This window comes from Phacochoerus africanus, chromosome 1 (assembly GCF_016906955.1).
Source record: "Phacochoerus africanus isolate WHEZ1 chromosome 1, ROS_Pafr_v1, whole genome shotgun sequence".
Lineage (NCBI taxonomy): Eukaryota > Metazoa > Chordata > Mammalia > Artiodactyla > Suidae > Phacochoerus > Phacochoerus africanus.
The window spans coordinates 24,097,537-24,125,045 of record NC_062544.1 but is presented as its reverse complement, the minus strand read 5'-3'; the positions used below and the strand labels follow the sequence as shown (position 1 = coordinate 24,125,045).

Sequence of the window (27,509 nt, the reverse complement as noted above, 5' to 3'; positions counted from 1 at the left end):
ACATCATTGAGTAAAACCTCACGAATCAGTCCTTTCATTTTCTTGTGCAAATCTGTTAATAGTACAGCAATGTTTATGCAGCAAAAATGAAGGATGGCAACTATTGATTTCGTTGCCATGGCCATTTCAGGTAAATTGTTTGAACGTTATGACTATGATGAATATCAGAAAAAAAAAGTGCTAAATGGAAGGAAAAGTGCTGATCCAGACTTTCTGATTCCATTTCCTATTTTGAAAACAGAGTATGAATCATCTCGGTTCATACTTTTTGGGTAGCAGAAATCAATAGGGTGCTTTCACCCTTTCATAATGATCCGCGTGACTTCCTTGTTTTGTTGGACAGCTAGTTCATTCTGAACATTTAAATAAGACCAGCTGGGAGAGAAAGAAAGTTGAGAAATTCCTTGAAAGTCCACCCATACAGATAGGCACAATCTTTACTGGACAGAAAACAATGCTAAGATGGCCAATGTCATGTCTCTGTCACTTTCCTCTTGCCAAATAATATATAGGCAAAAGGTCGTTTTAACTTCTCTCGTCCTATTATTGGCCTCTCCCGTGTTTTCAGTGAAGGCAGAGTTGCCTCCTGCAATCTATTTATCATTAGGAACCTTAACTTTTCCAACGGGGTTATTAAATCAGTGCTTCTACCATCCTAACTCCCAGTTTGGTTTTATGATGTGGACAGATGGAGGGAGGCTACCTTTTATTATAGGAGAAAAAACAGAGAGAGAGTTGAGTGAGTAATGGTCCAGAGTCCTACTTCTGGGCTCCATTCAGGGCACTATCACTGCTGTAAAAATCTGCCCTAGAAGCCGAGTCTTTGTAGAAATAGTTCTTAAAAAACTATGAAATACAAGATTTCCCAAGGGGAGCTTTGTGTATGGTTATCTAAGGGTGAGCCACTGTCATCACAAACAGATCCCTTTGCCTCTGAGAACCTCAGAGTATCTGAGGTTCATTCTTATCAGTGTGTCTATGAGAAGGTGAGGAAGAACATGAGCATCTGATGTCCAACAGCATAATTCCATCCTGGGCGGTCATCTCAAGCTGTGTCGCTCGGGGGAGACAATGGCTTTCACTTCTTCCCTTTGTTTGGTGAGTTGACAGTTTTTCTTCTTCTTTGTTTCCTTTTTATGGCCAGGGGTTGAATCGGAGCTACAGTGGCAGACCTACACCACAGCCACAGCAACACCAGATCCATGCTGCCTCTGTGACCTTGACGGTCACGGCTTGTGGCAATGCTGGATCCCTAACCCACTAAGGAAGGCCAGGGATTGAACTTGCATCCTCAAGGAGACAATGTCAGGTCCTTAACCTGCTGAGCCACAACGGGAACTCTGGCACTTCTTTTTCCACTGGGAGCAAAGGAGGGGAAAGAGCTGAGGCACATGGAGACGTTTCACTGGGAGATGGACTCAGAGGAAAGTCGCTCAGCTGGAAGACAGGTGAGGGAAGGGAAGGACCTAGGTTTTTTACTTTCTACAAAGTGTCGCTGATTCTTCATAAGGGAGAAGCAACAGATGGGCAACTATAAGCCATGTTCTAAGAGGGCAGAAGAAGAAGGCTGATAGGCTCTGCTGAGTTCCCTGGCCTTGTAGGTCCAAACACCTCAGTGCCAAATAACTTCTGACAGCACTACCCAGAGTAACTAGGACTAGTTAGAGCTGGCTTCTGAACACCTCTGGAGAGGTGCTCTTTGCCTGTATTCCTGCACCTCCTCCCCCAGCACCCCCCTCTTCTGATCACCAAGCCTTATCTCTGATCTGTTTCATCAGATTAGATTCTGTTGACTGCATCCCCTGATATCCTCCACGTGTGCCAGAGGCCACTTCAAAGCATGCCAGAGAGAGCTCTTCAGGACACATCAAATCCCAGCCCTCGTGCTGCACACCCATTCGCCTCCAGTCCTGTGTAACTGTAGGTAACCTGGAGAATTCGCCCTACATAGTTTCTCTAAGTGACCTGGGTACCTACGGCCTTTCCAACCTGACTGTCTTCTATTGATATTAATTTTTGCAGAGATTTTTACACAGACATATCAGGTCTGTGATTACCAGGAAGAGTTAAAAAAAATGGCTTTGGGGAAGGAAGGGTCTTTAAGGAACTTGTCTTATTTTCTGGAGAGTGTAATTCCCAACCCAGAAGACTTCGAATAAAGCAGAAAAAAGAGGAGGATGAGGAGGGGGAAGGAATTCAAAGGAAAAGGAAGAGCAGGAAGGGGAGGTAGGGAAGTGGAGGGAAAGAGAAAACAGACAAACAAAGGAGAAAGAGAAAAGGAGCTAATTAAAATAAAGGAAAATAAAAATGTGCCTTGCAGAACCACTGGCAAGCCTTCTGTTTTCTGCAAGAAAGAAGTCCATCAAAGTCAGGGGTCTGAAGTGCAAAATATTGGAGTTTTCTTTGCACAATATGAAGCCCAGGACTAGGCCCATCCACAAAGGTCCAGGCCTGCAAATGCCTTTTGCCTCAATGGCGGCCCCGCCCGCCCACTCATCCCTGGCTTTCCCCTTCCTTACCTTCCTCACAGTGCTCGCCCTTGTAGCCCGCAGAGCAGACACAGTTGCCATCGATGCAGGAGCCGTGGCCCCCGCAGGAAGGATCAATGCACTGATTCAAGGGTACGTCACACTCTGCGCCTTTCCAGCCGCTGTAGCACTGGCATGTCCCTTTGGAGTACTGTCCATTCCCACTGCAGAGGACAGGGCAGGCGGCTGCAAAAAGCAAAGACAGAGCACCAGGTCATGGAGGGCCATGTCAGTCTAAGGAGGCCGAGTCTGCTGGGCATTTCAGCTTTCCTTCAGTGTTCTAGGCCGGGGACCCTGGCTCTGCAAGTGCATAGTTATTTTCAAAGTCACAATAGCCATGACAACAGAGATGCTCCTCAGAACAGCAGTAACCACCAACTGAATGCTGGGCACCCTGTAGGATGCTTTACGTGCAATGTATTACTTAACCATACAATCACCTTAAGAAGTAGGGGCTACAACCAGGATCCCACTGTACAGCTGAGGGCAGACTGTTGAGATTATTTTGCCGAAATCACAAAGCTTACAAGGAGGGGAGCCCCACTGGAAACCAGGCTGCCTTGACTCTAAGTTGTGCCATTAATGGAGCTACACGGACATGCATGTGGTGGTTGTTGTTGGTAGTGGGGATCTGAAGCCATTTTGCTGAATATTTTGCCTTCAGATTAGTTGACTCCCATTGCTGATAAGTTTATGTTCATTAAAAAAAGCAGGGGATGGGCCACAGTTGCTCTATGTTGTCAGTTTCCTAGACCACAAAGAAATAACTATGCCTATCCCAAAGTGTAAATGCGTGATAAAGCATAAAGAGGAAATATGCCTGGTCTTTGAAAAAAAAAAAAAAAAAGACAAGACAAGAAATCTCTAGCCACTCCTGTCAGCTGGGCTCCTCTTGTATCTGCTGGGAGTAAGAAGGCTGACAATCAGTGGGAATTGTCTGGAATGAATTACCAACAGTTCTCACCAGTCTGGCCTCAATCATGCCAATTCTTCCCTTCTGGAGGTCATCAAGAGTAGAATTGTAGTGGTCATTATCAGGCCCTGGACTTTTCACTTCAAGATCAATGTGTAAAAACCTAGATTCCCCAACCTGTCTTCTAGCGTGCGCCTAAAAGGAGCACACAATTCCAGGGTACGGAGTGGCATTCAGAGACCTTCCGTGGTGTTGTAATTCCTGGTTTACATGTGACATGGAAGGCATGGGGTCCAAGAATTCTACAGGCATATGTGTACCTATACCCAACTGGTCTCCCCATCCCATGAGACGATTACACATCTAATCAGATCACTCCCTAGTAGTGGCCCTATGCACCTTATCAATCCCCTTTTGTTGCCATGTTCTATTGAGTGTTGATAGTAATTAATTCTCCTCCTCTGAGTGTCTAATTTCCCAAGGCTATTTTGTAAACTACTCAAGGACAAGACCATGGTTATCACTGTCAATTTCCTTCCAGTGCTGCACTTGTCAATGCTGGCTTGATTGAATAAATATTTTTGTTATGTTGCTGAAACTCGGGGACTCCCACGTGGTGGGGTGTGGAAAGCACTAAATGGCTATTGATGAAAGATGTGGCAAGAACAATTTCTAGATGGGTCCTGAGGTTGTACATGCACTGTCTTTTTCTGGGAAGGTGCATATTCATTGTAATTGATCTGAAACAAAAACATCTCAACAAGTGTCATATGATTGAGAGGCTAACCCCTCCCAATGCTTTATAATAAAACAGTCGAAAAAAGCCTGGAGGCACACACCATTCCAGCAGAATTCTTCTCCCATGGATCTATCAGTAGAATGAGTTCAAAAGGGAGAACATCAAAGCCACATGTTAGATGTAGACAAACTCTCTCTAGATGTAGGGAGCATGCCTTCTATTTCCAAGAGACTCGAGCAGAGAGATCTACAGAGCTGCTATCCATGCTGGTGGGCTGAGAGAGGGTAGAGGAAAGAGTTTTGAACCCAGGGTGCCCAGGATTTACCTTAGAGACTGTGCAAATTTGAATGAATATAAGAAATGATGGGCTTTCTTAAACTCTTGAGAGGGTTTCCAGGACAAAAGAACTTGGTTCCATGTCAGTTACTTATGAAGACTCACGCTAAGCTCCAGGTCAGGGATGGCGATTGAGATAACGTGAGCTGTTTTTCCCCCTTCCTGCACCTCTGCAGGGGTAGATCGTGGCATCTTGTCCTCTTGAGCCTAGAAAGAGCCTGAAGACCTTCTATGCAGTGCCCCGGCTGGCACTTGGGAGCAGACAGAGTTGGTGGGCAAGAGAAAACTCGCATGCCATTCCTGAGCTAGGTGACGCTGAAAATATCTCCTGGTTGGAAGACTAGAATCAGCATCTTTTCTCATCCCACTTCCACCTTTGAACACTGAAACAGGAATACAGCGAGATGCCTGGCAACCTACATCTAGTGAGATGCACTTCCGAGGGCTGTTCCTGACTTGTTATATGTTGGACCTGTCCTGGATGGCAGAGGAAGCGACATTGAATCATCACAACTGGGCTCACACTGTACCCAACCTCTATGCAAAAGGTGGAAGAGGGTAAAAAGTCAGGAGCAAAGAATTATTGCCATTATTAACTATAAAACACAGGATTATTTTCTTTATTCATACTGAAATTGTTTGTCTCCTGCATAAACTCCGATCGGTTAAAAAAAAAAAAAGGATCGTCTAGAAGGTAAGAATGGATTTTATTTAAAACTAGGTGCCTGGGAAATCAAATTTAAAATGTGACCTACTTAAATTACTCAGGGAAAAAAATGGAGAATAGTCAGGTCAGAGAGTTCTCCACATTCTAAATGCAGCCTTCCTTCAATATGTTTGCTGCAAGCTCACCAGGAGTGTGATAAAAAAATGCAAAACACTGTGATGTTCTCCGGAAAGCAGGGCACTCGACAGGCTTGGCTGATGTCACATAAAAAAGCAGGAGGCAGATTAAAGAAGAGTGAAACTCTCTAGGAACCCATTTGTCAGGAGGCAGAGTGCGAATGCCAGATAAGCGCCCTCCAGTGGTCACTGGGCTGACCTGCGTGGAGAACCCCTTTCCTCCGGGTAACTGACTCATTCTCAGACATAACTCAACCCAGAGCATCATAGTATGTAAGGCTCAGCCTGGTTCTCATTTGAGAGTAACTTTTCTTACGGTTTTGCTATCACTAAATATACATGATTTTTTTAAACAAGAGGTTCATAGGACAAAAAATTTGGACTCCACCTGCCTGGAAGTAACATGGAACAGAGAGAACAAGGGTTTTGATGCTAGAAAGACCCAGGTTCAAATCCTAACCCATTATCAGCTGTGGGCTTTTTAAATTTATTTTTCGGTCTTTTTTTTTTTTTAGGGCCACACTCGCAGCACATGGAAGTTCCCAGGTGAGGGGTTGAATTGGAGCTGGAGCTGATGGCCTGTGCCATAGCCATAGCAACTTGGGATGCAAATCACATCTGCGACCTACACCACAGTTCATGGCAATGCCAGATCCTTAACCCACTGAGCGTGAGGCCAGGGATTGAACCTGTGTTCTCATGGATACTACGCTGAGCCATAACAGGCACTCCCCAGCTGTGGACTTTTGACAAGATTACTGTACTTCTCTGAGACCCACTTTCCTCATCAAAAAACTGACTCTCAGAGCTGATGGGAACCCTGAGTGTGATAACATGTTTGAGGGCTCAGAACAGTAGTTGACACCTGCTTTGTAATGAACAGATGTTCCTTTGTGAAATTCCGAACTGAATCTCCCAACTGACTTCAAGGGTTAATAAAAGTAAAAATGCAGGAGGTCCCAAATGCACACCCCCCACCCCCACCCCCACCACAAGAGCATCAGATAATGCTCACATCATCGGAGTTCCTGCTGGGGTGCACTGCCTTAAGAATCCACCTGCAGTGGCTCTGGTCATTGCAGAGGTGGGAGTTTGACCCCAAGCCCAGCCCAGTGGATTAAAAACTATCCAGCGATGGAGCGCCTGTCATGACTCAGCAGAAATGAATCTCACTAGTATCCATGAGGATGAAGGTTTGATCCCTGGCCTTACTCAGCGGGTTAAAGATCCATCTGGTGTTGGTGTGAGCTGTGGGGTAGGTCGCTGGTGTGACTTGGATCTGTGCTGTGGCTGTGACGTAGGCCAGTGGCTACAGCTCTGATTTGACCCCTAGCCTGGGAACCTCCATATGTCATGGGCGTGGCCATAAAGCCAAAAAAAAAAAAAAAAAAAGGGATTCAGTGTTGCTGCAGCTGTGGCATAGGTTGAAGCTGTGGCTCAGATTCAATCCCTGGCCCAGGAACTTCCATATGCTAAGACATCATCCTTTTCTCCCCCTAGTCTTCTCTGTTGTGGGTGGGAGGTTGTTCCAAAATCACATGTGGAAAGTTTTATGACCATGTCTCTCCTCTTCCTAAATCCTTACAGTAGCAGAGCAAAGCACATTCAAGCTTCTATTTAAAACTAATTAAAATGTTTGCACAAAGTGATTCTTCCCGTTTTACTAAATCTGGTAAATGGAAGCTTTAAGACTTGTGCCGAAGAAAAGTAAATTACTGCTGCCACTAACGACTGACAAGTTTACAGGCTGATGACAAAAAAATGACACAATTTAGATTTACCTAAATGGTGTAAAGCTCATTTTAATGATCAAGATGCAGCTTTTTTTTTTTCTCCCCCCAAAGTGCTCTGTAAGGGATGAAATGAATTGTTAGTGTTATTTACTCACTGGGAAGTAATAGGACAAGCCACCCATGTCTGCTGTTTGTTTTTTTTTTGGCTTTTTAGGGCTGCACTTACAGTATATGGAAGTTCCCAGGTGAGGAGTCGAATTGGAGCTACAGCTGCCAGCCACTGCCGCAGCAACGCAGGATCTGAGACTTGCCTGCAACCTGCACTACAGCTCATGGCAATGCTGGATCCTTAACCCACTAAGTGAGGCCAGCATCCTCACGGATACTAGTTGGGTTTGTTACCATTGAGCCACAACGGGCACTACTGTGCTGTTTTAAGTAACACAAGTTTCACCTACTTGGAATTTGCCATACAGAGACTGCCTGGAGAGAAGGTAGAAGGAGTTGAAGAGGCCCGGTCAGATCCACAACAGACACAGTAAAAATGCCTGCATCTTGACAAGTCATCTGTGGGCTGGGCTAGATGTGTGGAGAAACTTACAATATATCTCTTTAAAAACAGACCTAGCAATTCCACTCCTGGGCAAAACTATAATTTGGAAAGATAATGCACCCCTATGTTCAGAGCAGCACTACTCACAATAGCTAAGACATGAAAATGACCTAAATGTCCATCAACAGAGGAATGGATCAAGAAAATGTGGTGCATACATACGATGGAATATTAGCCATGAAAAGAATTAAATAATGCCATTTGCAGCTACATGGATAGACTTAGATATTATCATACTAAGTGAAATAAATCAGAAAGAGAAAGACAAATACCATGTAATATCACTTATATGGTGGAATCTAAAATATAACACAGATGATATATCTGTTCTCTCTGTGAGTCAGAAACAGACTCACAGAGAGAACAAACTTGTGGTTGCTAAGCAGGAATGAGGGTCAGGAAGGGGTGGATTTGGGATTAGCAAATGCCAACTATTATATATAAGATGGGTAAATAACAAAGCCTTAAAATTTTTTTTTATTAAGAAAGTTGATTTACAAAGTTGTGTCAATTTCAGCTATATGGCAAAGTAACCTAGTCATACATAAATAAACATTTTTTTCCCTCATATAACAAGGTCTTATTGTATAGCACAGGGAATTATATTCAATAGCCTATGATAAACCATAATGGAAAATAATACAAAAAAGAATATATATATATCACTTTAATGTATAGCAGAAATTAACACATTATAAATCAACTATACTTCAATAAAATTAAAATAAAACCAAAAACAAAAAAAAGAAATAATGTGTCTTTTAAAAATGATTTGAAATCTGATTGAAAACCCCTCTGGAAAAGAGAGTTGAGGGTACTTAAACCTAGTACTCTGGGTAAACTGTCCAAGTAGTACTAACAGTTGGTTGGCCTCATATCCCAGTTAGTCAATGAGCACTTATGAACAACCTAATATGTGCTAATAGCTGGGCTAGGTGGTAGGAAAAAGGGATGGAGAAATAAAGATGCCTAGAGTTTACTGAAGCAAGTGAGGATATTTTAATATTTGGGTCATGAAAGTGATGCAAACAAATATCAGTGTCCTTGAAACCAAAACTGGTGTCCTGTTGTCTCTTCAGACTGTGGACTTGGCTTGGTGCTGAGCAGAAGTCAGGAAAGGCAAGTTTTGCTTCTTGCTAGGTCCTTGCAATTAGCAACATATCTGGCAGACAATGAAGTCTGACCTCTGCTGCTCATTCTACTCAGAAATAAATCTGAGACAGATTAAATAATCAAATAGGAAAAAAAGCTACAAAAGTGTTAAAAAAAATATTGAAGACTCATTTTATTTTCTTGGGAGTAGGATATGTAAAAAGACAAATTCCAGAAACCAAGACAGAAAAGAAGATTGGATTTGATCACTAAAATTTAAATCTTCTGTATGACAAAGAACACGTTAAACAAAATCAGGGGATTGGCAGCACTGGGAAAAAATATTTGTAACATGTTTTACAGAGTAAATCTTGATATCTGATATGCACAAAGAACTCTTAAAAATCAATAAAAAGACAAAGGAATGAAAACCTTGGCAAAGGACATATATACACAAACTGCTAATAAAAGAATGAAAAGATTGCTAGATTCCTTAGCAATTCAATTATCTATAACAATTTTTTATTATAGATAAAAAAATGAGAAATAACCTTTAACTTACAGAGTGGGGGAAAAAAACCCCATCTAAAACCCTACTAACCCCAATGCAGCCATGGCTGAGGGGAGACAGGCTTTGTCATGGTGGGTGGGGGCAGAAATCCAAATTAGCTTTTGTGGGGAACATTCATGCCTCTTTGAATAGCTCCCTGGCTCACTGTGCCCAACCCAGAAGCCTGTTGACCTCGACGCCTTTGTTTTCCCTCCCTGTTAAATGGGCAGGACGAGAAAGGACAATTTTTGTAGGAAGAGCAAGGAGGCTGGAAAGCAGAACCAAGCAGCAATTATGAAATTACAATTTCAAAGATCACTCGCCATGCTGATCATGATGATGGCCTCTGACCCGAAGCCTCCCCCGGCCCCCAACCTTCCTGCCTGGAGCACCTAGATTCTCCCATTGGTCTCAGTCAAGGACTGGATCTAGCAGGATCCCCGTGAAGAGAGGAAAGAGAAGGATGCCTCGGACAGATGGGGGCGTCTCCAGCGCAGAGGGCCAAAATTCAGGGGCACCCGCTTCCTCAATCCTGATCTGTCAAATGGCACATTAATAAGCAAGGAAGCGGTTCAGGGAAGAATTTCCAGAAGGACGAAAAACTTATCAGGTGTGTCAGATCTCTGACATTCAGGAGCCATGTGGGGAAAGAAGCACACGCTGACTTAAGCACGAAAGTATGGATGCTTTAATTAATCCGGGGTGAATTTAATTGCTTTAGTTAAGTGGAAATCGGGTTAAAAATGATGCAGAGCATGCTGGGGTGTGTTAAAAACATGACATATGAGTTGGATGAATCGATAAATTAAAAGTGCACAGATGTTTTAATTAAACCCAGGGAAGTTAACGAAGATCACAAGAGACTTTTAAGCCTATGATTAATTCAATTCATTTAAAATACCTGTAGAGATATGAGGATGCCTCCATTTTGAGTTATAAAAGTTCTCAATCGATAAGTGCTTAAGCTGTTCTTAAAAAGTCCAAGTTTTTTTGGTATGTGTATGTGTGACTGAACAGCATCAATTACACAATGAATATTTCACATTTTCAAAGTACAGAGTAAGCTTTTTTTTGCAGCTCAAGTCCACACCAAAGTAGCTTTTCCTTCTTACTGTGATTCAAGCATTGAGATGAGCTTGCAAATTATTGGTGTCCCATTAGCCACAAGCCCCAGAGGAAGGCCTGTTTATTCACTGCTGTCTCCAGAGCAAGCAGAGAGGTAGGAGAGGCACCAGGCAGTGTAGGCTTATGTGTTAGCCTGAATTTCCCTTTGCTTTCACCAGCTGTGTGACTGTGGATACTTTATTTTCAGCCTCAAATTCTTTGGCTTGATGTGGGATCTCAGTTCTTAGACTCCGGACCAAACCTGGCTGTAGTGGTGAAGGCACCGAGTCTTAAACACTACTAGACCTCACCAGGGAACGCCCCAATTTCTTTATCTTTGAAGTGGGACAAGAATTCTGGATTCCCTAACCCACAAAGTTTTTAAGAGGATGAAATGAGATAATGGCTGTGAAGTGCTCTGTACAGTGCCTGACACGTAGTAAGTAACCCATAGATATGACTTGATCCACATTATTTATATTAGGAGAAAATTGTTCAAAGCATCACATCATAAAGAGATGAGAGATGGGGGAAACACTCTCTTTCCCATCACCCATGCCAGACAACCTTCTCTTTCTTTCTCTTTCTCTCTCTCTTTCTCTCTCTCTCTCTCTCTCTCTCTCTCTCTCTCTCTCTCTCTCATTTCCTTTTTAGGGCCATTCCCACACCATATGGAGGTTCCCAGGCTAGGGGTCAAATCTGAGCTGAGGCTGCTGCGTACACCACAGCCACAGCAACACCTGATTTGAGCTGCCTCTGCGACCTACACCACAACTCATGGCAACGCCACATCCTTAACCCACTGATCCCAGGCCAGGGATCGAACCTGTCTCCTCATGGATGCCAATCAGATTTGTTTCCACTGACCCATGATGGGAACTCCCAGTTTATTTAAGAGGGAAGTTTTTTTTTTTTTTTTTTTCTCTAAAACCAGAGTACTTTACCAACTCTGTATGCATCACACCTACAGCAAGTTCCCCCGGGTTAAGACTAAGACTACTCTACAACTTACCTAGTAGAGAAAAAAGTTTTTAGTCTCAGAAGCAATTTGATTTGGGGGAGGGCTGACTGAGGTAGGTCCTGCAAAGTGATTTGTGTTTGGATATGCAATAAGCATGACAAACAGTGGGAGCAGCCATGTTTTTGAGGCATGAACTCACACGAGGGCACCAAATACAGGGCACGGCAGCTTCCAACCTGGTGAGGCAGGTGTCCTCTACACCTGCTTGGCAAACTGGGGAGAAGGAAGGTCAAAGTGTTATTTCTGTTGTCTCCAGGCAGTCTGAGCAGAGTCCAAGGGTAATGTCATCCAGACTTGGACCTGGATGTGCACCCGAGCCACCTGGGGCTCCTGTTAGAATGGGATTCTGTTTCAGAGGGTCTGGCATGGAGCCTGAGGGTTTGGATTTTTAACACGCTCCCTAAAGTGACGCAAGTGCCCCAGACCTATAGGATCAGATGCTCTCGGGGTAATCCAGCAAGCTGTATGTTAACAGATGATTCTGATGAGTAGGTTTCAAAGTCATACCTGTCGAGTACCCTCACTTTACTGAGCCTCAGTTTCCTTAGGTGTGAACTGGGGATGATAACGATGCATGACGTGAAGATAAAACAAGATCATTCCTAGGAAATCCTTTGCACCGTGCCTGGCAGGCACTTCGTGTTCAATTGTGTACAGAGATTCCTACACTATTTTCTCAAAGGTGACTTTGCTGAGTGGGGATCCTCTCTGCAAAGCATGAGTCAAGTGCATGGCTTTAAGCCCCACCTCTGGGGTCCTCACTGCCAAGGACTTCCTGAAAATTCTCAGGTCAAAGGGCAGAGAAGGGGAATCTCAGCCTCGCACTGCAATGGACTGTGGAGTGGCTCCTGTGGGGAATAGCTGTGGCTCCTCTCATCTGCCTTGAAGAGGGTTATGGGGGGAGCTGGGCTGGCAGAGGGAGATGGGTGGGACAATGGAGGGTCTGAAGGGATGCCCGTGGTTATTGCAGGAAGGACAGGCAGACGGATCATCTTTCATGAAGAGAAATGAGTCCTTCTGTGAGAGGGAAAGCAGCTTCTTTGCCAAGGATGCTCTGAGGAGAGCTTTTCTGGGGTGTTGGGGAGGGCCCCATACCACTGGTGGGATGAGGTGGCTTGCCGTTCCTCTCTTGAGCACAGATGTCCACTGAGGGGAGCAACAGAATGGATGGGAAACAGGTTGCGGGGGTGGAGGGAGCAGGTTCGGTGGCAAAGCCAGCCAGGAGAGTCAGACAGCTGAGCTGTCTGTGGGGGGCAGTGAGAGTGAGTGGTCACTGCCCCCCCCCCCCATTCAGGGGGTCTTCCCGCTAAGTTAGGAAGACCAAGTTAGGGCCACAAGCTTCAAAGTTCGCCAGACATGGCCTCAAAATTTAGCCTGCAGTGTGACCTTGAGCAAGCAGCTTACTTTCTCTAAGTCTATATTTCTACTGTAAAATAGGGATAATAATGATTTCAAAGGCTTGTGAAGACTAATGCTGGGTCATATTTATGGAGCACTTAATACATGCCAAATATGGTTCTATATGCTTTACATGTATTTGCTTTTTAGTCCTCCTGGCAATCCAACAGGTGGTATTGCTATTGCCCCAATTTTATGGATGAGAAAAAGAAGGCTCAGAAAGGTGAAGTACTTTTCTAAAATGGGCACAGTTAACAGAGGAGCACCTATTCCAACCTAGCCAATTCCAGCTCTGCACCTTCCACTCTTCATTGCTACGTGTGCCCTTCTGATGTAATGCAGGTAAACTGCAGAATGAATGTTACTTCTTTTCTGTAAACTCTTGTTCCTTCCTCCTGTTTTCTCTCCCTCAGTTGCCCTCTCTCTTCCTTCATTACAGTTTGTATCTCTATGTTGGCTGACTTATCCCTGCATGCTTAATCTGACAACTGGAATCTTGTTTTCTAGCATTCACTTTGTCTTGCACATTTTCCAGCAATATCTTCATTTGTATGATCCCTGACCCCTAAATTCAAGCCACTAGACATTTAGAGAGCACCTACTCCTCCTGAGTATCAAACAAGGTGCACAGAGGCACAAAGGAAACTGCGGGAAGCATGTGATCAGGCAGGAGAAACTGATGGAACCATACAGCTAGAATATGGCATAGCATGGAGGGCCACTGTCAAGGTGTCACCAAGTCCTGTGTGACTCAGGGTCCTCTCTGGGGCTGCATCAGGGAGGTGGTGACCTCAGAGCTTGGTCCTCAAGGATTGGCAGCAGTTTGATAGGAAAGGTTAGGATGGATGAGGACAGATAATGGCCAAGATAATGGCATGAGCAGAGAGGAAGAAGCAGGGCCATCATGTTTATGAGGGACAAGTAGCTGGGATATATGATATATGGGACTTAGGGGGAGATGGATCTAAGGAGCTTAGATCACGTAAGACCCTGAAAGAAGTATGTTCTTTATTCTCAGAATATGGTCCCTGACCAACTGCATAAGAGCCCTATGGGGGGATAATTAAAAATGCACATGCCTGAGCTATGCACTAGTGCTACTGATTCAGAAATGGCTGTCCTGGGGGAAGAGCCTGGCAATAGGCATTTATAACAACTTCCCCAAATAAGTATCTTTAAACCAAAGTTTAATAGCAATTGTGGATGGCAAGTGGGAGACACTGAAGGTGTATGAGGAGAGCAGTGTCATGCTCCTAAGAGCTCAGGGGGAATGCTGGAGGTGGTGAGTAGAAGGAATATGACCAGGAAGAATCTGGTGGCCAAGTGAACAGGGCAGTGGCTGTGAAGATAGGAAAACTGGAGCACAGTGTGTTGAAGGTCGATGAAATAGGTGTTGACAAAGGATGGGATGAGGGCGCTGATGGAATATCCTAGCTGGTGGCTGCAAGGAGAGTGGTTCAGAGCAACAGGCTCTGAAGTCAAACGGACTTTGTTTCAAATGCCTGCTTTTCTACTCTCTACCTCGTAAACCCTGGTTTCCTTTCCTGAAGGTTTCTTGGATTCAAACCCAAATCCTAGTGTGCAACCACCATGCAAACTGCTTGCAAAGACCACCTTCCTTACACTTCACATCTTTGGAAGTTAATCAGTCCCATGGTTGGTCTAGCATTAAGAGTCCAGGCCAAATCACTTGGTTTGAATCCTATCAATACCACTTACTGAGTGCTCTTGAGCCTGTTGCTTAATTTTTCTGTGCCTCATTTTCCCTCATCTATAAAAGGAGGTAAGAGTAATCTATAAAATAGGATGACTTCAACACCCATTTTTGATAAACTCTCCAGAAAGTGGGTGTAAAGGGCTCTACTCAAGGTAATTAAGGCCACATATTGACAAGCCCACAGCTAACATTATTCTCAATGGTGAAAAGCTGAAAGCTTTCCTGCTAAGATCAGGAACAAGACAAGGATATTCACTCTTACCACTGTTATTTGATATAGTTCTGGAAGTCCTAGCCACAGCAATTAGAGAAGAAAAAGAAATAAAAGGAATCTAAATTGGAAAAGAAGTAAAACTGTCATTATTTGCAGACAACATGATACTACACAGAGAATCCTAATGATACTATCAGAAAACTATTAGAGAGCATCAATGAATTTTGTAAGGTTGCAGGATACAAAATTAATACACAGAAATCTCCTGCATCCCTATATACCAACAATGAAAGATTAGAAAGAGAAATTAAGGAAATAATCTCATTTAACATCGCATCAAAGAGAATAAAATACCTAGTAATAAACCCAGCTAAAGAGACAAAAGACCTGTACACTGAAAAGTCTAAGACACTGATGAAGGAAACTGAAGATGATACAAACAGATGGAAAGAAATACCACGTTGTTGTACTGAAAAAAATAAACATTGTCAAAATGACTATACTACCCAAGGTTATCTATAGATTCAAAGCAATCCTTATCAAATTATCAATAGCATTTTCCACAAAACTAGAAAAAAAATTTAAAAATTTGTGTGGATACACAAAAGACCCTGAATAGCCCTGAAAGCTTGAAAAAAGAAAAACACAGCTGGTGGAATCAGGCTCCCTGACTTCAGACTTTACTACAAAGCTACAGTCATCAAAACAGTATAGCACTGATACGAAAACAGAAATAAAGATCAGTGGAACAGGATAGAAAGCTAGAAATAAAGCTAGAAAACAGAAATAAAGATCAGTGGAACAGGATAGAAAGCTAGAAATAAAGCTAGAAATAAACACACCTATGGTCAACTAATCTGTAACAAAGGAGGCAAGAATATACAATGGAGAAAAGACAGCCTCTTCAATAATTGGTGCTGGGAAAACTGGACAGCTACATATAAAATAATGAACTTAGAATACTCTCTAACACCATGAACAAAAATAAACTCAAAATGGACTAAAGACCTAAACAAAAGACCAGATACTATAAAACTCTTAGAGGAAACCATAGACAGAAGACTTTCTGACATAAATCACAGCAATACTTTTTAGATCCACCTCCTAGAATAATGGAAATAAAAATGAAAATAAACAAATGGGATTTAATTAAACTTGAAAGCTTTCGCACAGCAAAGGAAACTGAAAACAAAACGAAAAGACAACCCACATGAGATAAAAATCTTTGAAAATGAAGTGACTGACAAGGTATTAATTCCCCAAAATATGCAAACATCTTCTGCAGCTCAATATCAAAAGAACAAACAATCCAATAAAAAATGGGCAGAAGATACAAATAGAAATTTCTCCACAAGAAGACACAGATGGCCAAAGCAAACAAACAAACACACACACACACACACAAGATGCTCAACATGGCTAATTATTAGAGAAATGCAAATCAAAACTACTACCTCATACCAGTCAGAATGGCCATCACCAAAAAAATCTCCAAAGAATAGAAGCTTGAAATGAGGTGGAGAAAAGGGAACCCTCCTACACTATTGGTGGGAATGTAAACTGGTACAACCACTATGGAGAACAGTATGGGGGTTTCTTCAAAACTAAATACAGAACTATCATATAATCCAGTAATCCTACCCCTAGGCATATATCCCAAGAAAACCATAATTCAAAAATATACAAGCACCCCAATGTACATTGAAGCATTATTTACAATTATGACTTGGAAACTACCTAACTGTCTATCAACAGAGAACTGGAGAAAGAAGATGTGATACATATATGCAATGGAATATTACTCAGCCATAAAAAAGAATGAAATGGTGCCATTTGCAGCAATAGGGATGGACCTGGAGATTATCATACTAGGAGAAATAAGTCAGGGAAAGCCTAATATCATATGAAATCACTAATATGTGGAATCTAACAAAAATGATACAAAAGAACTTACAAAACAGATAACATATTCAAAGATTTTGAAACCAAATTTATGGTTGCCGAAGGGGAAATGGGGGGTGGGAGAGATAAATTAGGGGTTTGTGATTGACATATACACACTACTATATATAAAATAGGTAACAAGGACCTACTGTATAGCACAGGGAAGTCTACTTAATTCTGTATAGTGACCTACACGGGAAAAGAATCTGAAGAGGAATGGCTATACGAATACGTATAACTGATTTACTTTGCTGTACACCTGAAACCAATGCAACTTCCTCAGTCAACCCTAATAAAATTTATTTAAAAAATAAGTAAAAGGACCTTTCTTCAAAAAATAAATTAAAATAAGATGATTAACTATTAAATGAGATAACCATGTAGTTGCTCAGTGTAATGGCTGGCACATAGTAAGAACTGAATGAATGTCAGCAATGATGATGATAACAATGATTTGACTTTAGTGCTAAAACCTGGCCAAGAGGGACTGGGTAGTGGGTCCATTTGCCAGGATACAGAAGAAAAATGGCAAGATCCCCATTCTCTTTTGTCAAGGCTCCACAGAAACTGGGTAGGAGCAGAGACCAAACTCTAAAGAGAAGACCATATTCCTGTAGTTGTGGCCTTTCTGGGCCTCCCCTGACAGCTGTTCAGCGGCAGGCATTGTCATTTCCAATCGCTATTAAACAAGCATTACCTAACAAGCAAGGCTCTGGTGTGTTAACGTTTGCTGCCGGTTGCAGCCTGAAGCTCAATGCCAAATACACATCTGAGAATCTAGTGTCAAAACAAAATAATCGGAAGCCTTGGATAGCTTCTGAAAGGCAATACTGCTTTACATACAACGCAAGGAAGCATCTTAAGTCAATGACAGTCCTTCAAATAAAAGTAAATGAAAGAAAAAGGAATCAGAGTTAAAAAGTATCTAGCCCACAACAAATGGCATAAAAGCAGAGTGATGAGAAAGTCATGCAAGGGGATTAGTAATAATAGCAAAAGACATCAACTAAACAATAGCTAAATAAAAAGCACAATTCTAGCTGGACAGGAGAGGCAGCTGAGGGGAAAAGGTACAAGTTATTGGCAAAGAAATGCCATCTTTCCTCAAGCTCTGAATCTGAACAGGTTGCTTTCTGCATTAGGCAATCAATGATACCGTAAGGTACTGCTCAGTGTAGTTCCTTTCCTAGACTCTTTCTCCATGGAATTTTCTCCACATTACCTGATGAAATTGGCTATTTTCATAGATCCATACTTAACTGCTTCATAAACTTGCCTTCTCTTCTCTTTAAGAATGTCTGTAGCATTCAGAGTCCACAATGTAGTGCTTTGGCCTTACACATACTTTCCCACTGGCTTATCATGTGGATCCATCAGACCTGAAGCTCTCAGAAGGCAGGTCCTGGCATTCTTTGCCCCTCACTGTATTTCTAGCTCATAGCAGGCATACAATAAATATGTTCTGGATGCAGAAAAAAGTTCACTCCCCTCAACCGACTTGGAAAAAGCTGTTGGACACTTAGGCATCCTTTCAGGGTGAGGGTCAGCTCCGTTTTGACTTCTGAGTCCCCAGTTCAGAGGGGGCTGTGGAATGACTGCAAATTTGTGCTGATTCCTCCATTCATGGTGAGGAGGATGTCTTCAGATGCCCGATGCAGACTGGCAGCTTCCTCCAGGAGACGAGGAGCTGCCAGCTGCACTGTGCATCTGAGGGTGCAGCGTGAGGTCAGGAGAGGAAATCCAGATTTCTGTCACTTGGACACACACCCGGCCGCTTGGATGTGATGGGAATCTCGCTTGCTAACGTGGCAAATTTTCCCCCTGGCAGGAGGGCCTGAGTCTGCCGGCTGCCAGCAGGGGTAGGAACTGGCAGGCCCGAGGCAGCCTGGGTGTACTGTTGGGGAAGGAACAGAGGTGCATGCAGTGAGTCTGTGATGAGGGAGGACCTCGCTTGGACCCTCCTAAGGGCTTTTATCGAGAAAGAAGGGATGTGACCGTGCGCCAGAGCCAGGAGATGGCATCACTGTTCAGAGAAGCAAGGGCCCAAGGGACCAGCTGTCGCTCCTCTCTGCACTCGCTAGTATCACTCCCTTACCCTGTCCGCTCCAGGTCACTCCCTGCTAAACACGTAGGAGCTTCCCTGGGCTCCAAAGTTGTTCATAAGTGGCAATTTGTCATCGTCACCGACAGACTGTGCAGGACCAATGGGAGACAGCCTTCCAAGCATCTCTGCCTTATGCCTTGAGGGGGAGGAAGGGGTACACACACCCTCACACCCACAACCCTACATTTTAATCTTTTCCCCTTCTTTCCTTCCTTTGTCCATCCGTCCTTCCTTCCTTCTTTCTCCCTCCCTTTTATGGCTACACCTGTGGCATATGGAAGTTCCTGGGCTGGAATTGAACCAGAGCCTCTGCAGTGACCGGAGCCACTGCAGTTGGATTCTTAACCCACTGCACGACAGCTGGAACTCCTTAATCTTTTTCTTATTATAGATCAGAAATGCATCTCTGATAGGATTCACTGAGGAGGGCACAGCATCTTGTGAAAAATTCATACCCTTAATCTAAGAGAAAACATCAGATAAACCCACACTGAGGGACAGGCTGAAAAATACCTGACCAGTACTCTTCAAGACAGTCAAGGTCATGAAAGACAAAGAAAGAGTGAGGAGCCCTTGCAGATTGGAGGGGACTAAGGCGACACGACAACTAAACATAATGTGGGATCTGGACCAGAAACACGTCTCTAAATCAGTCAATAGCACTGATCAATGCTAATTCCCTGGTTTTGATAATTGAACTTTAAATTATCAAATTTAAAAGTAATTTAAAATGTTGAAATTCGGCGAAGCTACGGTGAACTCTGGGAACTCTATGTATTCTTTAGGCAACTTGTCTGCAAGACTAAAAGGGTCTCAATCCTAAAAGCTTAAAACATTGAGGGGGTGGTTAAAATAGGATTTATCTCACAGTGTTGACAGGAGAACAGATAAGATAGCATGTATATTAGGTACTTTACACAATGCCTGGTACAGCTTCAATATTTAGTAACTATTATTCTTACAAAGAAAACTATCTGATGTGGAGGCTGAACACGGCGCAAGTAAGTAAACCAGGTGCTAACCCTTAGGTTTACTCATTTGAAGCAGGTAGAGTTAAATCTGTGTGTCTACTTTTCAGATGGTTTCTTGATCACACAGGTGGAGGTAGTGAAGTTTGTAATTTTCCGGAGCCTCTACTTAGGAGATGAGATGTTCAAGGCTTGCATTTTTCTAGGAGCCAAGCTGGCTCATGCGTGCTCAGGCCACTTTGGGATCCTTGATATGAAATGAATGTGTGAGAAGCCGCCTTGGCCTGAAGGCTCAGGGCAGTGAAAAGATTCCTTTCTCAATATGGTTAAAAAGCATCACTAACATTTCCTGTTTACTGATTCCAGTTTGCTCTTTTGTAACTTTTGGTTGTGACATTGTTCTTTTGAAAATCAACTTATCTCTGTAAACCTAATGGGTACCTTAAAAAATATAAGTAAATAAAAATACTGATGGCTCATGAATTTGGCAAAAAAATCACAAAGGTGGTACATGAAAGAGAGAAGTCTGGGAAATGAGGAGTTAGCCTGTTTCCCAACACTGCTGCTGCTAATGAAGGAGCTGAAACTGTGCTCATTTCAAAAATACTAAGGAAGAAACATCTTTAGGGCAAAGAGGGAGACGCTTACTCCTGGCATTCTGTGTTTTTTTTTTTTTTTTTTTAAGAGTATAGTTGATTTACAATGTTGTGTCAATTTCTGCTGTACAGCATAGTGACCCAGTCATACATAAATATACATTCTTTTTCTCATGCTGTCTTCCGGATGGTCTATCTCAAGAGACCGGATAGAGTTCCTTGTGCTGTACAGCAAGACTTCATTGCTTATCCATTCCAAAAGTAATAGTTTGCATCTAAATGCATTCTTTAGCCAACTTTGCCAAGAATAGATGGGGGAACAAGGAGAAAGCAATTTGATTCTTTAAACGCTTCAATTTTGTCCCCTGTAGGCATCGACAGCTGAATTAAAATACACAACAAGTTCAAAGGCCGATTTCAGGAACAGCTTCTGAGTATGCAGGAGTAACTACTCTTAACAGCCACTCGATATTTTTTTCGCGAGGATCAATTATACACCATGGCTAATGCACACTTGGAGTGTGCACCCAGCCACGGTACAGGTGGTGAATGCAAAACATACCGAGAGGCCTTTTAAACGGCTAAATGCACACCCCATTACAGATCCATAATGCAGAATGGACACCCATCTGCAAATGGATTGAGAGCGCAGCGTTCTTAAATGGCTGGAGTACTTAGGGCTGAAAGGCCAGTCCCTGGATGTGCAGCTGGAGCACACATGATTTTTAGGATTAATAATACATCGATGTGTGTCAGTGTTAATATACATTTACAGCTCAAAGGCCATGCAGCTGAGGGTTCAACCCATTTGCAGCCATGGATAAAAGGACTATTCTGTCCTTCCTTTCATTAATGCCTTCACTCCTACGAAAATTAGATTACGCAAGGAAAGCCATTCAAAGGCTACTGAGGTTTTCCCTCCTTTAAAGCCTTCCGCTAGGAAAAGCACTCAGCACTGTGATACACTGTGTCATCCACCTGCCTCCAGCACGGCCCCTCAGAACCTGAGTAAAGGGCTGGCTGGTAGAGGCTCTGGGCTCCGCTGTCTACTGGGAAACGTGTCCACATGCCACTGGGCAGAGTGGGCTAGGGTGAAAAGCAGCCCAGAGAATGGGCGGGGGGCCTTGTGCTCTCTTTTCCTTTTGTATCTGGCAGGTTTACCAAACCTTTCAACCGGAGTGTGAAGTATAATGTGGCCCAGGATAGGAACGTAGGTGGTGTCATTTAGGAATTAGTCTCACACAGGTGCGATCAAATCCAGAACGTCGGGCGCAAAACAGTCCTATTCTCTCATCAGTCAGGCTTCAGAAGGATGCGAATTACAAATCTTTGAAATACTGTGAATATCTGAAATACGATTTTCCCAGGCAATTGCGGCAAGGGTGGGGGAAAGGAGTGGGACTCTTTAGCATGTACAGAGTGGCTTTTTGGATGACGGCCTCTCTCTCAGAATGTCAGGGTGGGATGGTATTTTTTAGTGAAGAGCACATAAAATTGTGAAAATACTTTACGAACATATAAGTAAACATACTCTATGTAAATAAATGATGGTAAAAATAAACCCTCTGAGGCTTACGGTGTGTTCTGCTAAAAGCTTTGTGTGTGGTCTCTCATTCTATCCTTACAATGAGTTTGGGAAGGAATCGCTTTTGCAGAGGAGGAGATCGAGATTCAGAAATGCTAGATCACTTGCTCAAGGTCACAGACATCCTGAATGGTGGACCTTGGGCTTGGAACCCAGGGATGTCTGACTCCTGAGCAAGCACTAGTAACCTCTTCATCACTTTGTTTTCAGACCTACTGGTGGATGGAGTGTCAGTGTATTTCCTTTCCTTCCCCCCCCCCCCCCCCCGCAACATGCAGTGACTTCATGTGGTATCTTAATTCTCAGACCAGGGTCCAGGCTGCAGCAGTCAAAGCACCAAATCCTACCCACTAGACCACCAGGGAGCTCCTTTCCTTTTTTTTTTTTTTAAATGAAAGGACAGAATAGAAAAGAAACACGAAGTAGGATGGAGATCCCAGGCTAGGGGTAGCATTGGAGCTACAGTTGCTGGCCTTCACCACAGCCACAGCAACGCAAGAGCCGAGCCACGTCTGAGACCTACACTACAGCTCATGGCAATGCCAGATCCTTAATCCACTAGGCAAGGCCAAGAATTGAAACCACGACCTCATGGTTCCTAGTCGGATTCATTGCTGCTGCGCCATGACGGGAACTCCAAATCTTTTTTTTTTTTTTTTTTCCAATTTTATGGCTCTGTCTATTTAGATCATATACTGCTGTGCATGCACATGTGTGTATACCATGTCTAAAAAATGTGAGAAACTCTGCTCTCCACTAGACCTGAAGGTCATGGTCAAGGTCTCTTGCTAGCTAGGTTTACAGCCCCTAAGTCCCCTGTTCTTGCCAGAGTCATTTTCTTTCTTATGTTATCTTTCCCCCAAGAATCCCAGGGCCCCAGTCACTCTGTGCAAAGCAGTGTAGATAAATTAATAATACAATTTAAAACCGATTCCACCAAGATAAATAGCACTTCCTAGATTAAGAGCAGAGCTGGCCAGAATGAATGAAATTTACTAACCCTGAGATGCTTAATCTTCCATTACACAGAAGTTAATGATTATAAGAAAGGAGTGATGGTAATTCACTTCTGCTTTTACAGGAAATCCAACCATCTCATTTTTAGCAAATCTTTCTTCTCAGCACACCTCAATGCCAAGGATAACTGCCCAGGTCTATCAGCCAATTGTCATATATCAAACCCTACTTCTGCCAAAGGGCAAGGACTTCTAATAGGCATGGGCTTATAAGCTATCTCAGTGGAATTTGCTGGGGAGGCTACTTTGGTTGCCCCCTCTTCTACCCTTTCTGAGAAGCCCATTTTCTGTTTTCTAATCACAGCAGGGGAGTGGTAGCAAATACCTTTAGCGCAGTCTGCTCCTAGAAATCCTGGGAAGCAGTGGCACAGCCCGGACACACATTCGCCATTCCCATGGCAATTACGTGGACAGTCTTGCACTGAATCTGAAAAAGAGAAAAAGTGAGCAATTATCTTTTCCTCTGCCTGCTGGTGAAGCCATTTAATAGTCAGTCACCCACTGTGTTTCATGAGCAGTGATGGTAGCCTCAGATGTCTACAGACAACTGGTAGGAAGAAGTTAAGTAAAGCAGGAGAATAGGGAGGGGTGGGGACTAGGGCAACATGGCCAATGCATGGCTATAACCACTGCTCTCCATGTGATTAGCCCAGGCAGGAACATGGAGCTCATATTGCTGCAATTTTTGCTTTTCCAAAAGAAACTACTTATCTGGATTTAAAATGGAAATGACCCATGTTTAAATGCTGGCAAGTTTTTAAACACTGGAGGCCCCAACCCTGCCCCCAATATCATCCTATCAATCTGAGGTTTGGTCTGAGATGTGGGGTATCAGTTTTTAGCCTCAGCTATAGACAGTGATTCTCCAAATGACAGTGGTGGCTCCTGGTCTCAGATTTGCAAAGTAAAAAAATCCCCTGTATTAAGGAAGGAAAAGTCTAAACATGTAAGCTTGATCAATTTTGGCATAATTTGGGGATCCATTAAGCAGTAGGTTTGGGGTGACACCAAAGTCCTTTTATGCCTAGCTTTTTGCAGATCTTATTTTTCATGAAAATCAATTAGTTCACCCTTGTTGTAACCTGCACAGCTATCTTATTTCATGATTTACCTCACTATGCGTACTCTCAAGTAATGCCTTCAAAGGGATCATTTTGGAACTTTTTCATGTTGATTTGGGTCTGCACAGAAATAGACATATTCTTTTAAAATGATGATTATTATCATCCTCATTTTGCCTTACATTCAAATAAACACATTTAGACTTTCAGGTTCTAAATTACCAAGATGATGAAAAGCCACTGTGCCCCTAAGATGACATGACACAGTCCTTGGGGAGTTAGGGACACTGGCTTGGTGATGTGTATGAAAGACTGTGAAGTCTAATTGTCCCTAATGGAGTCACTTGCGACTGGTAAGGAAAGTTTTCCCTTAAACTGAATTTCCCGTTTATTCCCACTCTGGCCTGAAAAAAATAAACCATGCCTTAGTGCCTTCTTTCCACGGTGTTTCACTTCTCAGCTCTCTTCTTCCAAAACCAGGCTGTGGCTGGTTTCTGGTAGGAGGAGAACTCAGTGTATCTGCTTTTCCAAAATCAGTATCAAGCCACAATTTTTTTAGTGTCTAACAATGAATGAACACTTCAGGCTCAACTCCTTGAGGCTGGCTCTTTTTTTTTTTTTTTTTTTTGCTTTCTAGGGCCGTATCCACGGCATATGGAAGTTCCCAGGCTAGGGGTCAAATGGGAGCTGCAGGTGCCAGCCTACACCACAGCCACAGCAACGTGGAATCTGAGCCACATCTGCGACCCACACCACAGTTCACCGAAATGCTGGATCCTTAACTCACTGAGTGAGGCCAGGAATCGAACCAGCATCCTTAGGGATACTAGTCAGATTCATTTCCGCTGCGCCACGACAGGCACTCTGGAGGCTGGCTCTTATAAAGATGGGCTGAGAAGCATCCAAGTGGCTATCAATTCGTTTCATTTATCTGTCCTTCCTTCCTTTCAAAAGCATGAGGCAGAGTCATATGAAGGAGCTGTTCGTGCGGGTCAAAAAACATCAGCAATTTCGTATGATGTTAGGAGACAATTCACCACAGGTCTCTTGTGTTTCTGAATGTCTTATGAGCAGAGGCATGTGTCTGACTGCTTCAGCTTTAGACTACCTTTTCAAAGGCTGTCCATAAACAGCCTCAGGAGACAGAGATGGTGTCTGTCTCCAGAGCAAAGGGCAGGTTGAGTTACTGTCCAGTATAATAAAGATAATGTCTCCCTCTGGAGAAAAGAACTAGTAAGCTCCCCGCCCAGTTGGGGACTCAGGTGCAGTCAACTCAGGGTTTCGTTCCTGTAATGCAACCCAGTGCATGTGCAGGCATCACCTGGCTCTGTTTGTGTTGCCCTCTTGAGAACCAGGGCTTGGAAAATTGGCACATGTGCTGATAATCTGGATATTACAATGCTCTGAGGAATAAAGTCTTCTGTTTCTGACCCAGGAGTGTCTCCCTTTCTGATAATATCTATGGGACTGTGGCTGGCTACTGTGTTAGCTTACAATTAGGGAGCGATCTCAGACCTGTCATGGTGCTTGACATCTGGTTTACTTTATTGTTATTATTTTAAATTAATTATTTTTAAAATAATTATTTACTTGAAAATTGATTATTTTTATTATTAAAACAATTTTATTTTAATTGATTATGATCATTTTAATGAATGAATGAATGAATTTTATGATTGCACCTGTGGCATATGGAAGTTCCTAAGCCAGGGATAGAATCCAAGCTGCAGCTGCAGCAATGCTGGATCCTTTAACCCAGTATGCCTGGCCAGGGATCAAATCCACACCTCTGCAGCTACCTGAGCCACTGCAGTGGGATTCTTAACCTACTGTGTCACAGCAGCAACTCCAAACATACGGTTTCTGCTATTAATTGAGCACCTGTTCTGTGCAAGGCACCCTCTAAGGCACCAGTGAATACAATGACAGCTAAGAGAGACACAGTCCCTGCCCCCACAGAATGTTCACTGCCACAGAGAATCCAGCCCCCCTCCCTTAAAATAAACTTAAAATAAAAATCACTTAAAATAAAAATCGTGATACATGGTTGGAAGAGAGCAGGATACAGTGATAGCGAGTAAGAGGAAGAAGCTCCTTAGAAGGGATGGTCAGGGAGGCCCCTCTGTTCTATGCAGGTGACGTATGAGTGGGAGTTGGGACTGCCAAGTGAAAAGCTAGGAGGAGAGCATTCCAGGCAGGAGGAAGAGCTTATGCAAAGGCCCTGAGGTGGAAGAGAACAGAATTGGATCTCGCATGGCTGGAGGGTAGCACAAAGGAAGAGAATAACCAAAAAATGAGTTTGGAGGGAACCCGGGTCATCCAGGGCTCTGGAGGCCAGGTGGATGAATTGGATTTTATTCTGGGACCAATGGGAACAGATAAAAATAAATGCAGAAATGGCATCATCCAGCTTGCATTTTCAGAAGACACTCTGACAGCAAGGTAGTGCTTGATTCCCACTGAACATCTGGGTCTAGGGGTGGTTTGGTGGGAAGTGACATCGCTGAGGTCAAAGCCCCATGTTCTCAAACCTGCTCAGGCAGAGAACAGCCAAGAGAGGAAGCTCTTTGGTGCCCCAGTCCCAGTGGAAAGGCACGGAGGTCTTTGCAGAGGCTCTGTGTTGGGCTGTAAGGTCTCCCTGCCCTTTAGCTGAGGTATTTCTCCTTAAGTCTCTGTTCAGAAAGCATTTAGCTTCTAGGCATCTTCCTTCTCTACTTCCCTCAACCTGGGTTTTCTACCTTTTCCTCTATGTTTCCTAATTCCTATAATTGCTCCTTTACCTGTCTTCTCTCACCAAGCTCCATGAGGAAGAGACCAAATCTGAACTGTTCACCAAGGTTTATTCTTTTTTTTTTTTTTAATGCCGCACCTACAGCATACAGACGTTCCCAGGCTAGGGGTCTAATTGGAGCTGCAGCTGCCGGCCTATGCCACAGCCACAGCAACAGAGATCCGAGTGGCACCTGGGACCTACACTGTAGCTTGCAGCAACACTGGATCCTTAGCCCAATGAAAGAGGGCAGGGATTGAACTCGCATCCTCATGGATCCCAGTCGGGTTCATTGCAGCTGAGTCACAATGGGAACTCCACTGTTGTGGATCAGCTGTAATGCTCATTTTCAATGCTTGGCACACAGTAGGTCCTTGGTAACTACTTGCTGAAGTGTGTGTGTGTGTGTGTGTGTGTGTGGTTACATGCATGTGTGCGTGTGTTCAGGCATCTAGGAGGGTACGAGAATCCAAAATAAGCAAAAACTGCAATGAAGAGTATTTTTCATTCAACTTCCCCCAGGTCTTCGAAGCATTTCTACAGTTTCGGAGGGAAGAAATAATCATGTGATACTGCTGAACCATAAAAGGGGTCCATCCCTCTCCGTCTCCCTTTTCCAAAACTCAATTAAACATTATGCTTGAAATCCTATCAGCTTTCCTTT

The 27,509-nt window shown here is 43.4% G+C and overlaps 1 protein-coding gene across 1 annotated transcript in view; it reads right to left on the bottom strand.

Moving 5' to 3' along the window:
* LOC125129111 (teneurin-2) overlaps positions 1–27,509 on the bottom strand; it is a 527,939-nt gene that overhangs the window by 166,284 nt on the left and 334,146 nt on the right. The window contains exons 8-9 of the mRNA XM_047783492.1: positions 23,340–23,441; positions 2,520–2,714 (exon numbers count right to left, since the gene is read on the bottom strand). Of these exons, the coding sequence (XP_047639448.1) occupies positions 2,520–2,714; positions 23,340–23,441 (297 nt within the window). The remainder of the gene's footprint in view (positions 1–2,519; positions 2,715–23,339; positions 23,442–27,509) is intronic.